Source organism: Netta rufina (assembly GCF_964035555.1).
Source record: "Netta rufina genome assembly, chromosome: 21".
Taxonomy (NCBI): Eukaryota; Metazoa; Chordata; class Aves; order Anseriformes; family Anatidae; genus Netta; species Netta rufina.
The window spans coordinates 10,494,478-10,509,614 of NC_140145.1; the positions used below are offsets into that span (position 1 = coordinate 10,494,478).

A 15,137-nucleotide genomic window follows, 5' to 3' on the forward strand; every position below is an offset into this window, starting at 1 on the left:
GAGGCAGCACAGCTTCCAGGGGCTACCACTGAGCTGTGAGGGATGCCCCTGAGCTGCCCCTGCCAAGAAGCCAGATCCCAAAAGGCCACAGCCCCATGGGGAGGGCAGGGCGGGCTGGGGGCACAGCTGAGCGGGGCTTCTGGTGCTGAGCCCTCCCAGGACCCACGTCCCTGCTGCTAGGAGGCTGAGGCGGTGTCGGCGCACGGCAGGACCCAGCCCGGACACCCACGGCCCTTCCTGAAGGAGGTCGCTGTGTCCGCAGCCCCGAGAGGCCTTGGCAACAAAACCCATTTTTAATTTTGCAAGATCATTTCACCTGATATTTGCTAGGTAGCTGACTACATAATAATTCAGGAGTGTGTTAGATGCCTAATAGCCTTCTCGCTCCTCTCTTCTCCTCTCATTTTCTTTACAAATCATTTAAGAATCGTTTTGTTAATGGTTTCCGGAAAAGCAAGTACCACCATTAGCACTCATTCATATTTATGTCATTTTATTTGGGTAATTAAACACAAAGCTCGTCATTTAAAGGTGCACTATCCTTCTCTGTTATCACTAACGAAGTCAAAGTCAGAATGACAATGAGCTCGGGGCGGTAATTCAGGAGGTGGCTCTGGGCCTGGCTGAGCCGCCCCGCACCGCGCCCGGTCCTGCCGAGGTGGGGGCACGCGATGGACGTCTGCACCCAGAGCTGAAGGCTCAGCACACGAGGCCAGGGCGCCAGCAAAGGCCCGGGGCACCCTTGGGGCAGCAGCAGCAAGCCAGCAAAACGCTTTCACTGCAGGAAATCCCGCGGCCATCCCGCCTGGCACCCCACAGCCGATTTCCCTCGGCCTTGCCAATACCGGAGAGGAGCGCAAAGACGGCACTGGCACTAACGACCCGTTGTTTAATTATCACCCCCTCGCTGCTGACCTTTCATCCATGTACTTAATTACCAGTTCCCAAAGTCCAGGAACTTTTTTCCCCTCTTTCCTAGGACTCTCACAAGAAATGCTCGCCCCGTGCTGACAAAGCTGCTGCTCTACCCGCGGGGAGCTGCTGTGCCGTGGCGAGGGGCCTTCGCGCACACCCTGCTCCTGCCCCAGCACGGGTCCTGCCCGACGTGCTGCAGAGGTGCCGGCTGAAGCAGAGGCCGAGCCCGGTGCTCGCAGCGATGCAGCAGCAGCAGCAGCCTCGTGGCCCAGCAGGGAGATGCCGCGGTCCCGCAGGCTGCCCCCCGTGGGCAGGGTGCGTCCCTTTCAGCAGGAAGATGCTACAGGGGTACCAGACTGCGGCCCAGCGCTCCCACCAGGTGTTTTGGCTTTTTTTTTTCCTTACAAATTATGTGTATGACTGTCTTAAAACAGTGATGTCATGTCAGGCTCGAGATTTTGCTTATTTCATTGTTTTTTTCTTCTTATTATTTTAAACTCGTTGGTTTTTCCTCCTTGCTTCTGCCCCCAGACATGCCAGCAATGCTCCCTGCATACAAAGTAGGGCACTTAGGAAGATTTCAGGGAAGGGAAAAAAAAACACCAAGAAGCTGCCTTACGGTTGCAGACCTGCGTAAAGCTAGATTTACCCAAGAATCCCAAAGCTTTTACTTTAGGAGAATATTTAATACTCTTATTAATCATTTTTAATCCGTTTGCTTTTAATTAAGAAACAGCATGATGCTTTCCTATCAACATATGCCAGGGAGCAGATTAATTGTGGCTTAAGATAACTCTCCTTGATTGGTGTAATGTATTAGCTAACGAGATGCCCGCTTTTAAAGACGCTCAGACACTACCTTGGAAAGCCTGCTGCCCTCCAGAGAGCACTTCCCCCCCTTTTCTGGAACCCCTGAGTGTTTGTGACTTTAAAAATAAAATAAAATAAAATGAAAGAAAGAACTCAGATTGGAGGATTGTGACAAAAACAACCTAAGAGCCACGACAGAGATTGCTCTTCAGAGATTGCCAGCTTCAGAGTTGGAGCACAATTAAAAAAGAAATCCTGCACACAACCATCAGATGAGGACGGTGCCGAGGCAACCCCAAACCCCCCCAAACCTCAGCAGTTACATCTGGCAGCGAATCTGTGCCCCTGCCTTTGATGGCACACGGCTCCACGTGGCCTTAAAGCCCTGCACAGCCCGGGGGACTCAGGGGCTCCCGTGGGCTGGGACGTGGGGACGGGCACCGACTGCCGGGCATGTGTGAGCTGAGTTCAGGGCCCAGGGAAAGGGGAGGAAGGGGAGGGCAGCCCCGAGGAAGGGGGACAGCAGGGACACAGCCCGCTCAGCAAGCAGCAGGACAGGACGGCTCCGTGGTTTGGCTCCTTGCTGCTGCCCCCAGACCTGACCGAAATGCCCCCTGCAGGCACGGAACATCTGCCCGGCAGAACTGCAGCACAGGAACCCCTCCTCCCTTCAGCATCAGTGGGTAGCGCAGGATTTAGGATATTATTCAGTATAAAAGAATGATTAAAAAATAGCAACAATCCTGCTTTCACATCACGGAGGATCAGAGGGATGCAGGGACTGGTCCCCACAGCTGGGGGAGCTCCTTCCCCCCGCCTCTGCGAGCGCTCGCAGCTCCACAGCGATATTTCAGGCACACTGTGTGCAGACATGGGGGGCTAGAGATGTTCAGGGGGGTGCACAGTGTGTCCCGGGGCTGCTGGGACTCCTGCTGCCAGTTCTGCCAGGCAGCAGCACCTCTGCGCAGCCTCCTTCCTAGGGCCTCCTTCCTGGCTTTGCTGAGACAGCTGCTTGTCTTTTCAGGATGCTCAGGTTTTCACACCAGTGGTGCTTGTGAAAAACCGATTGAACTGAGCGTGTTGCTTTTCTGGCCTGATACGAAGTGTTCCCATACAGCAGCTCGTTACTGGGAACATTCCCATGTTCTCTTTTATCACCTAAAATGTTTTTGGACATTGCATTTAAAAACCAGAAGTCCAACTCCACCTGGAAGCACTTCACTGAACTCACACCCAAGAAAGGCTGCTGCCGTGGTGAAGCTGCGTTTTCTCTTACCTTTACTGTCCCTTCGACTTCCACAAACCAGCGTCTCAGCATAGCCTGGATCTGCCCATCGGTCAGCTCAGGGTTGGCAGCGTGGATCTTCTTTTTGACCACGTCCTCCAGAAGAAGACGTCTCAGCCTCCAGTAGAAGAAGGTACGGGAAGTTTTCCAGTCTAGAATGTCCTGCCCGAGACACAGGTGGAGAAATGAGCGAGGGACATTTACATGGAGGAATACAGATGCCTTGCTCCCCACAGGAGGGAAAGGTGTGCGCTCAGGACACGTTCAGTTATGTCACTCGCACAGGAGGAATATGCAGCCCCTGTGTCTGAGCCCGCTCACTGGGGCCGAGGTTTGTTTGCAGCCCCACGGGACACCCAGATCCTTTGAGCCTGCCTCCCCCAGCAGCTTGCCCCGACCCGGGGCGAGCTCCGTGGCACTCACAGTGATGGCCCCCTTCTCCTGCATCCGGCCGGGTGTGTCGTGCAAGTCGGCAAACTGCATGGCCACCTGGTGGTAAATGGGGATCAGGAACTCCTCCCGCTCCTTCAGCTTCGTCTCCAGCTCTTTTCGGTCGGCAGGGCTCAGCTCAGGGGTACCTGCAAGCAGGCACAGCCACATGTCAGGAACCTTCAGCAGGTCAGAGCCAGGGCTGCACGAACAGCTGCTGCCAGTCCAGAGGGAGAAGGGAGGTTTCTCAAGCCAAACCCAGGCTGCTCTGGCCATGACGAGCGCCAGCCCATCGGCTGGAAGCCGTGCCAAGCAGCCTCGAGTTAAACCCAAGTGCTCCAGCCCAGCTCCCCTGCCAGCAACGTTCAGGCAAGAGCTCCAAAGGAAAGCTCCATGGAAACTCACTCCATTTAAATGCCAATGAGTTGAGCCATCAATTAAGTGACAGATTTGCTGGACTCACTCCTAAAAACGAACGATGTCCCACACACTGCTCGTTTGAGCACGGACACGGTGAAGCCACGCACACAGTGACACGCTGCCCAGCAGGCTGCTCACTGCCCAGCCCACAAACACAGCAGGACCTCGTGTCCTCCCCGAGCTCCTCTTCCACGTCAGAGGAGGTGGGAACAGCAGACAGACACACGGACAGACACACGGACACACAGACACCAACACACTCCCAAGCCCCAGCCCAGCCGCACAGCGCTGCTTCCAGGCCAAGCAATGCTTTTGCGAACCTACCAATACAAATGTTGCCTCACCTTTCAGGTGCTAGTAAGAAGGTTTTAATTAAGAGCAGCTACTCTTACAGCCTTCAGAATAAAGAATTATCGGTATTTATCCCCGTTAAAGCCACGAGTTCCTACATCCCCCCGCTCCAAGCCAGCACCGCTCGTGTGTTGTGGCCTCTCCGCCACGCGCACGGTGTACAGGCAAAGCAGCCAGGCCCAGTAATGATTTAGGTGAGATTAACAAATATGTCAATGTCTATTTTCTGCTTAATTTAAAAGCAGCGTCTATAAAGATTTTTGACTTCTGAACCCTGTTCTCCTGAAAGAAAGAAGGTAACAATGAGGAGGGGGGATAAAGAGTGATTATCCCATCATCGATCGTTTGTCAGGAGCATTTCTTATTCACTGGACTATTGTAAAAAGCTAAGCTCTCGATCAATCCTGTAAGCCCCCTGTACAATTAAATATCTTGGAATGGTTTTCTTTCTTTTCTAGTCAGATCTTGAGGCCTCAGGGTTTTTCAGAAAGCTCGGGCTTTATTTATTTATTTCTGGGGAAAAGAAGTCTCCTTCCACAAATCTTACCCTGGCAAGATGAGGGCAGTTAAAATATGGGATTCCTTTGCTCTAAAGGTACCGGACAGTTAATGAAACTGTTAAAGTTTAAATCATAGGAACATTATAGACCTCCGGGTATGGATCGGCCGCCGGTCGATAGGGAGACAAAGGGAGCAGCGCGCTGCAGCGACCACCGCGCAGCGCAGACGCGGGCTCCGGCACGCGGGTGGGGCCAGCAGGTGAGACGTGACGGCAATCCAAAGCAAGGAAGGACACGTGTGACCTTCCGAACTTGGCAGGCAACGCAGGACGCTTCTAAGACGGCTCCCTGAGTGCCATAAAATATCCCATGTGTCTGGGGTTGTGCTTTGCGCTGCAGTCGCCAGGTTGCCGGCAGGGCGCCGGGCGGATCGCAGCCACCGGCATGGGCAGAAGGGGGCAGGGAACGGCCTCGTCCCGAGCACCTGCAAAGCCCAACCTCCACGGGGAGCACACCAAGACCTCTTCATTCTACTGTGTCTTTTCGAGCCCCTTCTGAGGTCTGAGGAGCCAAGGCCAGGACCCTGCTGGGAAAAGGGGCCGTGCCGAAATGCCCTTCACCCTCCACAAGCTCCTCATGAGCAACAGGCACGGGATCCGTCCTTGCTGACGCCCTCTGCTCAAACACAGCTGGGCAAACCAACAAAACCCGGTGCAAACCCACCCGTATGGATTATTTAACCTCAAACTTTCCCCAGCTGCCAGCCTCTGCTGTCTGCCAGGCGTGACACCGAGGTCTCCCCGTCCCCAGCCGGTGCGATCCAACCTCCCGGCTCCCAAACATTTTCCTCCCGCTCCTGCAGCCCGTGACCGTCCCCAGTCAATTTATGCTCCTCTCCAAAAGTTAAGGGCAAACATCGCGGCGGAGAAAGCACCACCTAAACTATTTTGATTTGTGCCCCGTTAATCCAAAAACCTCGTCGGGGTAACCGCCCTCCTGCCCGCCCCGCGCACGGCGGCGGCTGCAGCGCTGCGAGGGGCTTTAATAAAGTCCCTGCCAGAGGGAAATGGCTCAGCAGCCCCATGAATCACGGCTTCCCATAACATTTAGTAGCAAAGTGCTTTTTTTAAATATGACCAGTTTAACAGGTTAGACAAAATGACTTCAAGAAATGTTATTGTAGGTTCCCTCTGATTGCGGAAAGCCAGGCGGCTTCTGAATCAATTTGATGGTTTATGGTTTCGAAGCCGTTAGAAGGTGGGATTTTCTCCCTCACCCTCGGCACGCAGCCTCAGCATGGCAAAACATTTACTCGGCCCTTTTCCTGCCTCTTCCTCGAACACACCCTCGAGGATCTGGGCCCAGCACTGAGCTCCCTGACCCGGCCGATCCGCAGCGGTCCTCACGCCGAGAGCCGGGCACTATAAACACCGCTGGCTCTGCAGCCTACAAAGGGGCATTGACAGTGACTGGTTAGTGCAGGGGTACAAATATCACTGGTATCTCACCTTCCTTCCCTCCGCCCCTAACACAGCTCCTGCTGACAAAATCAGCGAAGGCAGCAGGAAGGTGCTGGCCCCAGGGTGCCCGGCCAGCACGGCTCCCAGCCGGGCAGCGCTCGAGGGGAGAGGGAAGGTCACCGAGAGCCACTCACGTCCCAGAGAGACGGGCATTTTTGGATTGTGGCTTGTTTCTTTAAATGAGGCTGCTTGTAATTGCTTCACTAAATATTCAGGAGGATTTATATTACGGAGGTGCACTAGGAAAGAGCAGTGAAGGTCACACACGCTCGTGGCACGGGCTTGAAATATCCTCGCTGAGCTGCACCGTGCGATGTTCTGCCATGGTCCCTCCCAGCCCTTTGCTCCTAAAGCCTTTAATTAGCAACAGAGCAAAGGGTCAAAGTGTGGCAGTAAGTAATTCCCAAAAATTTGTATTTTGGGAGAATCATCGCCAAGCCTCCTGGGAGGACGCTGAAGATGCCAATTGTCATGGAGGAGCTGGCAGAAATCAGCACTTGCTCTTCTAGACTCACGACTGTGAATTAACAACAATTTAAATGCAGCAGCACTTGCACACAGAAGCAGTTCCTGAAAATCAGCATCGCCTAAAAGACAAGAAGTTCCAGCCGTGCTGACTGCATTCGTCCAGGGCTCCATGAGAGATGGCACCGCAGCAGCAGCATTTTTCTTAGTCGCTGCTCAAGAAAACAAGCAGCGCTTTGATTAATTGCAACAGCGAGCCAGCAACCCACCCCTCAGAAAATAATTACTGGACTTTTGAACTGTAATCTACCTTGCCGAGCTAAAGCTGGGAGCCAAACGGGCCACGGGATGGAAGCTCTCAGCCCCTTGGGAAATGGGGCTGAGCCCAGGGCACCGACAGCCACGTCCTCGCCGTGCAGGCTCACCTCTGGTCCTGTGCCCTCGCGGGGAAGGTGAGGGCTGCCTGCAGCACTGGTGTTTGTGCAGGAGAACTGGGAGAGCTGCTGCTGGCGTGGAGCTGCGTGCTCCCTCCACACGCCCCGTACAATGCATCCGGGTGCTCACCAAAGGGGCATTTCAAATAAAATTATTGCTGTGTGCTAGCACACGGCCAACCTGCTCCTGGCGTCAGCTGCAGGGGATGTGCACACTGGCACCCCGTCGGCCAGGTGAACAAATAATTCCCTTTTACCACGCTAAATACCTGACAGGAGGTGTGGTGATGTGCTATCCAGCCCTGCTCTGCCTGGGTCCATTTTTCCATTCCTTTTATTCCTCTTCCATCACACAACTGCTCCGTTACACGCCCGCCATCTGCACGGCAAACTGAACTCCTGTTCCACTCCTACCTGCCTGGCTCTAATTGTAACAAATACGCAAAATAAAGCCAAATCTCCATTTCTCAACGACGGCCTGCAGCTCGCGTGGTCCCCGTGGATCGCCGCTCACCTCCTCGGCGTGGTGGGCAGGACGGGGCCATCCTCTCCCCCTGCCCTTTGCTCGGCACGGCTCGCTGTGCCGTCCTCGCCCGGCTCTGAGTGACATTTTAATAAAACACGGGGCTAATAAACATTTCGGCGCTCGTGCCAGGGAATTGATAATGAACAGATTTATGTCAAATGATTCAATATCTGCCAGCCTTCCCTGCTCTCCCACTCCCCCGCTGGAGTCGGAAGCCAGTGGCTGAGGACGCCTCGAATGAGCGCTCGCCGCTTCCCCACCCCTCCGCACCAGGCACATGCTGGCGAGCGGCCCCCTCTTCCCCACGATTCAGCAGCTCCGGGGAGGGATGACAGCCACTCAGGGGTTAAAGAGAGGCAGTGAACCCCCAGCTAATGAGTAAGAATTCAGCAGGCAGTGTAAGATAAATGGAGCTTTCTCTGCTTCTGCTGGAGTCAGCATGAACTGCGGCCCTGCGGCTTGTTTGTGGCAAATGGAGTGCGCGAAATATCAAAGGGCAGTGATCCAGAAGAAGACCGACTTTGACAAATTTTAAATTGGCCAGAAAGAAAACCAGCAAAAAAAAAAAAAAAAAAAAATTATGCAATTCACTGTGTCCTGCAATCTTGGCTTTCCTGCTATGGTACGGAATTAGTGGCAAAACAACAGCAATGATCGCCCGATGTTGGGAGCAATTACGAGCCATCTAAGTGAGATGCTTATCAGTGACTGAAGCTTTTAGAGCTCTCTGTATGTACAGTTGTAAGTGACTTGCTCTTGTGTTGCAGTCATTTTAATTAAAGTGTATGGAGTTTGCTGGGAGTAATTACTCTGTAGAGGAGGAGAGGAAAAAAGCCTTGAACAGGCTCCTGCCTCCTCACCTCGCCCGGCTTTGCATTTTTGAGACTCCTGGCACAAAACCGTTTCCCTTCCTTCTCCCCATCCTTGTTTTTTGTGGTCCCTCACGGGGTGGCTGGAGGCAGGTTTCTCCTGCCCCCCAGGACGTCACTCCTCAGCAGCAGCTCCTCTGCGTGGTGCTGAGGTCCAGGAGGACACCCCAGGAGGTGGAGAGGGGAAACCTGACGTGGAGGAGTTGGGTGACAGCCCCAGACCCGGCGGGGAAGCGCCCAGCAGCACGCCCACCGGGACCTGCACCATGCTCTGGTGCCGCCGCACCGTCCGTTTGCTTCCCAATGGCCTCTGCCAAGTGGGCCAAAAATGAGTTTTTGTGAAAACAACTTCCTTGCTACAACTACAAGCATTACAATGTTTTTTTCCATTCCAGCAGACAGACACGGGAAGACCACCACAGCCACCTGGGGACTTGTGCCCCCTCTCCCCAGCGCCGTAACGCGTAACCCACTCGGATAAAACCACTGCCCCGTGCTGCTCTGCAAAACCCAAACAGCTGCTGGCCTGCTTCTCGCCCAGAAAGCCATCAGCACGGTGAGGGAAAACAAAGAGATTTATAAAATACCACCAAAAAGAGAAAAAATGTCTTTGATGCTATCAAAGACATCAGGAAGAACCTGGCTTCCAGCAGCACGCTGCTCCTCGCCACTCCAAGCACCCTTCACAATTACCATTCTCCTCCCAAGGCATATCAGAATGCTTGTTTTGTGTCTAAATTGTTGCACTGCCATAAATTAAAAAAAAGCCAAATAATAAAATGTAACTGCAGCAATAGAGACGATTTATCAGTCATTTGCAGAACACTTTTCCTCCTGAAGGATCCCAAAAGGCTTTATAAATTCAAACCATACCCACGTAGCGTGCTTCCTCCACCACTAAAATGTAGTCAATTTTGGAAGTAAAAAGAGGCTCTGTAAGATGATACTCTTATAGTAAGAGCTAGTAAAGAACTATTTAAAGAGCCTATTCCCTTGGGAGAGTACACATCTGATATTAAGTGCGTTTTGCTGAACGCTCTGTATTTGGGCTGTTGGGTCCATACCGGGTGTTGGGATTGCTCGGAATGAAAGGCAGAGCAATAACACAACACACGCAGCGACACGCTGGCTGCTGAGCACTGCAATTCACCCCCTGTTTTACTGACGAGGTGAAGAATATTTGTATTTCTTTTCCCGAGACTGAAAAGCAGCAGCACAATATTACCCAGAGCTACCTCAGGCACACGGTGACAGTCCAGCAGCCCAAAAATGTCTTTGGCCAAATTCTTAAATGCGCCAAATGATGCCAGCTGAGGGTTTGGCCAAAAATTCCTGAGATGGAAACTAGAGCCAAGCAACTGTACTACGTGTCTGTTGTAAGACCCAATCAATTAAAAATAAAATAAAATAAAATTCAGTTGACAAAGACACTCTGTGTAATTGCACACGCCCTGGGTACGCTATACGCACACAAGCCCCCTCTCTCTCTCTCACGTCCATCCATGCAGCTTGTCTCATCTGGTTTTCTGCCCAAGTTAGATGACAGTAAATAAAAATTATCATGAATTTGATAAAATGCCTCAGCGCCCCTTTTTAAGGCCCACAAACACACCCATCAGCCCCCAGCCCCACACAGACGTACCGAGGCGCTCGGCCAGGTGGATGTAGACGGGGTCCACTCGCCTCATTGTCTTCACCAGGTCTTTCCTGCGGAATTTGATTTCCACCGTCCCCTCCGGTTCCAGGATTCCTCCTCTGGTCAGTGACGGGAAAAGAGAAAAGAAAGGCACTTTCAGGTCATCGGACAAGGGGAAACACAAAACGGAATGGGTCAACGTTGTCTAGAGGGTATGCAGAGAAAAGAAGGGGAGGAGGGAGACAAAACAAAGAGAAAGAAGAAGAGAGAAAGCATCTTAGCTAGCATTTATCCAGGGCCACAGATGCATGTGAGGCTTCACAGAGCCGTGGCTGTCCATCAGCACGTCCTGCAGCCCGGTACAAGCAATGCTTTTGGCAGTTTCTTTCAAGCTGTGACCTGGAAGCTCTTTGGAAAGGTAGGTGAGCTCTGAGAAACAAAGCAACGAACCAACCACCTCCATCAGAGATCTGCCCGCCTCACGGGTCACAGACAGAGGAGCACATGATTTGAAACTTGGGTTTGGTAAATAAAGTCCCTTCAGCCTTCAACCATGAGGACGGGAGGAACAAGGAGGAGGAAGGTCAGTGCTGAGGTTGTGGAGCAGCATCCGCGATGGGAATTACTGCAAATGCAACGGCGTGTAGGGCCAGGATGGCAGCGTGCACTGTCAGGTGTTAGTTCGTTTCCCATTTGCCTGGTTATCTCCATATCCTATGGCTGCCCAAATTAAATTCATTTAAAGCAAAAATCTAACATTGCTTCTGTTTTCTCTAGCACTCACAGTGCTTCACTGCTCACCTCTGCAACAAGCCCATGCCCACCTGCTCCTCCTCTGAACTGCTCCAGGTAAAATGGCAATATTCACACCATCCTTCTGGTTCAACCTGCTCCTGGCTGCTACAGCTACACCAGGCAGGGCTGGCTTTTTCCCCCAAATGGTTCTATATCTCTGTATTTTAGAGATTCTCTATAGTATTTTAAAAGCATCCTTCCCAGGGTTTGCTTGCAGCTCCACATCCCGAACTACTGGTACCGAGAACTTCACTCAGGGAAGTTTTATTCCTTCAAAAAGTGCCACTTAGATAGGACACTGCTGAGGGGTGCTGAAGAGCACGTTTCTGAGCAGCCTTCACTGAGTGCTCCTGCTCGAAGCAGCTGGTTGCAGACAAAGTGTCCCTACCTGCTCTCCCGGTCGGCGTACATCTCCATGTGTCGGGGGTTGATGGTGGGGTCCATCACAGCCCAGGATCCCCCTCTCAGCTCTCCCTGCGGCGGGATGTAGATGAGCACGGGCTGCCGATACTCCCGCAGGCCGTCCACGATGTAGGCACCAAACTTCAGCACTTGGTCGTACATGTCTGCGGGACGAGGGACAGCACAGGGGTTAGGGCACGGCGCTGCTTTTGGCCAGGCGTGGTCAGGCTGGGGGGAAAAACTGCAACTGCTCAGCTCTCCTAACCACCTCCTGCTGCTGCTGGCCTTAAGGGATGTGTAACTCCCCGAGTTTGGCTTTTCCGTGGGACCTGCAGCACGGCACGGCACGGCACACCTTGCACACACCTTCAGAAAAACCAGCGTGGGGAGGGTTCGGCTGTGAGACAGAGCTCCTCTCCTCTGCTGGCATGAAAATTTATCTAAGGCTTTTTGCTCAAAATTAATAAGAACAACTCCACCGCGTACAGACAGTACGTTGGAAATACCAGCCCCAAAGGTGATTTACATAAAAGAGAAAAAAAAATGAAGGCAAAGAGAATTTATATGAGATGATATAGTTTGTAACGGATGTGGTTTGTAATGGAAACAGGCAGCCTCCAATACATATATTTTGTTACACATAATTATAGTTAGAAGTATCGAATCAAATGTATAAGAAATGAAAAATACTTATTAGGATTATCTCGTCTATCTCTTTGTCCTCCCAGGACTGCATCCTATGTTCGTTTCCAGTGCTTTTTAAGGCCTTGGTTTAGAAATCCCAAAGGACCAACTTTCCTACTACTCCTGGGGCATTTGCACAGCCAAACAGAAGACATTTTCCCCAGCGTTCAGACAAATTTCCCCCTCTTTCCCATCCCATTTAATTTCATATTGTTACTCCTTGCATCACCCGACATAATTTCTCCACTCCTCTGGGCTTGCTATAAATAGCAGTAGCCTTTTAGCGTGTTTTTCTTTTTTCCTTTTTTTTTTATGGTTTTTGGTTTTGTTTTGTTTGTGTTTTTTTTTTCTTCTTTTTTCCCTTCCTAGACACACTGTAGGCATTCTTTTCTCCCACGTCTCCCAGTGCAGCACCTTCTAACCCCTTCGCCACACCTGATGTCCCTTGCTTAGCACTTCCCAACTTGTCTAACGTTTCCTACTCATTGAAACAGCCATGCACAGAGCAAACTACGTGGGTTGCACATTGCATGCACGTTCCATGCACAGAAGCTGGCTTGCAGGAAACGTCTTGGCAAGGCGGACACTTTGATTCATCTAAAACCCTTCCACCTCCTGAGAAAAACACTGCTGGGGAAAAGAGGGACTCCAGCCAAGGTCCCTGTATCATTTAACCCCCAGTTTAACGTTAAGCATGAACATAGCTCAGCACTGAACTCTTGGGAAAATACACAAACACACTTACACATGCAGTAAGGGGACGGGGTATATGTAAAGTGCATTCTACACATTATATATATTTATCTATCGGTACCATAGGCACTGATGTGCTCTCTCCAGTTCATTTGCAAGGTCATTGTCCAAGCACCCAAGAAAAGGAAACCCAGGTTATTTAAGGAATGCCAAATGCTGATGAGAAGGGCACCCTCCTTCCTCTCCTTGTGAATAAAAGCAAATTCTGGCAGAGACAGCGGGGGCTGAGCACCAAACAAAACTCCAACCTCTTCATTTGTCCTGAGCAAAGAAAAAGACCTCAAAAGGGGTGACAAATTTATTACTAATTACACAATTATTTTATTATGTAGTGCTAGTAATAAACCACTTGAAGTACTTTCAGCTAATTCTAGTGTTAAGAAAATAATTGCTTGATTCAAATTATTTTAACTGAATTAATTCTTTACTAGACATTTTTTACTAGTGCTACATAATAAAATAATTGTGTAATTAGCAATACATTTTTCACTCCTGCCAAGGGTATATATTTTACTCAGGTTAAGTCTCGAAAAAAGAAGTGCTACTTGTTTGAACAAGGCAGAGGTGGGGGAGCAGAGGAACTGGGAGAAACTGAATGCTTCCTGTGCACAGCTCCAAATCCCCTTCGGGTTTACCAGGCCTGGCATGAGCAGGGTTGGGACCATCCCAGCAGGCTGTGCTTAGTGTTTGATACGTGGATTTACACCACCACCTGGCTTCGCTCACTTGCTCAGGTTTCCACCGAGGCCAACAGACCTGCTCTGGCGTTCCTGGGCTACAGAGGCACCTTCCTCGTTTCGGGCATGGCTGGGAACTGCTCTCCCCTTGGGGATCTCCCCTTTCCTTAAGGTAAAACACCTTTTGCCCAAACGATGACGAGAGCACACCCTGGTCCCCGTGGTGCCTCGCACAGCCCCATGCAGCGGAAGGTGCTGAGCTGCAGAGACGAGCTGAGGGCAGCAGCACAGCATCCGCAGCAGAGCCCATGACCTGTCTCAAGCATTAACCCCAGGCTGCTCTCCTGCAGGTTTTTCCCTCCTGCCACCTCAGCTCCTCAGTTTGCCCACGCTGACCTCTTCAGTGTGACCACAACTGCTGCAGGTGGGGACCGGTGCCAGAGGAGCTCAGTGCTCTGTGCCTGGGCAGCCTGGTGCCTCGGTAGGTGCAGGCTTTACGAAGTGTTCTTGCTGTAACTAACACGCTTGCTGTGTTTAAACCAAAAACTAACCTCTCCATCATCTTTTTTTTTTGCAGCAGAGAACTACACATGTTTGAAGAGCAGGCTGGCTGCACAGCTCTCCTTGCAAAGAAGTTGCCGATGTTGAGATTGGAAAAATTTAAATTTACCATATTTCTGAGCCAAATTTCAGTCCCGTACTAATTTAAACCTGAGCCTAATGAAATGCTTGTAAGACAGAAATGCTGCCGAGATGCTCCAGGAAGGCCGGTGCTTGCTGTTTGCAGCACACGTTCCTGCTCTGGGTCTGCCTGCTCAGCTGCAGCGTGCATCAGCGCCTGCTACACGGAGACACGAAAGCTGCTGGAAGCTGTTATCATTACACCGGGTGTGTAAATATTGGCAGTCAGATGCATCAAGCATGCTAGAAAGGCTGCAGACAGCTTTCTGCATTTCCATCGCGTCGGGCAGCGTGCCCTGAACCTCCGAAGCTGGAACGGATCTCATCAGCTTGGCTGGATTATCAGCTAGGACCTGAAGGTAAACACCAGGCACACACTGGCTGCAGACACATAATGGCCCTCGTAAACCCATTACGGACCAGCAATACCGTCAGTCACCGTCCAGGTAATCAGAGATTTAAAACAGCCTTTTTCATTCTGCTTAATTTTTTTTTTTTTTTTATTGTTATTTATAACCTGTCCCGGGAAAAAATAATAAGTAAAACATGAAAAACCAACTGCGAGTGACCCTGTAGCACAAGCAGCGCTGCAGTTTAATGTCGCGGGGATTTGCATGCTATCAAACTATTCATGCCGAGTCCAAGACCCTGGTGCTAATTTCCAGTAAATTTCACGCTTGATGTCTCCCCGTTGTGGGTCACTGCCGGTTCGCCTAAATAAACCACTTCCAAATGGCTCCTCCATCTAAATATTCAAGCCAGTTTTTATAATTTAATTTTGCATTATGCTGAATAGCCTTCCGGCCAGATAGAGCTCATTGGGGAAACCACCAGCACCATTGTGATACGCCTTTATTTATGTTAGTTATTTATTTATTTTACCGCTTGAATTAGACCTCCTAGGCCGACTAGTAAAGAGGGTGGTTTTTTTTTTTGCTTTCTTTTTTTTTTTTTTCCCCCTCCGCTAATGTCAATTTTCAGCATA

The 15,137-nt window shown here is 51.0% G+C and overlaps 1 protein-coding gene across 1 annotated transcript in view; it reads right to left on the bottom strand.

Annotated features, from left to right (window-relative positions):
* ACACA (acetyl-CoA carboxylase alpha) overlaps positions 1 to 15,137 on the bottom strand; it is a 117,781-nt gene that overhangs the window by 4,744 nt on the left and 97,900 nt on the right. Inside the window, 4 exon segments of the mRNA XM_084299665.1 lie at positions 3,002 to 3,172; positions 3,434 to 3,588; positions 10,167 to 10,279; positions 11,344 to 11,521. Coding sequence (XP_084155791.1) covers positions 3,002 to 3,172; positions 3,434 to 3,588; positions 10,167 to 10,279; positions 11,344 to 11,521 — 617 coding nt within the window.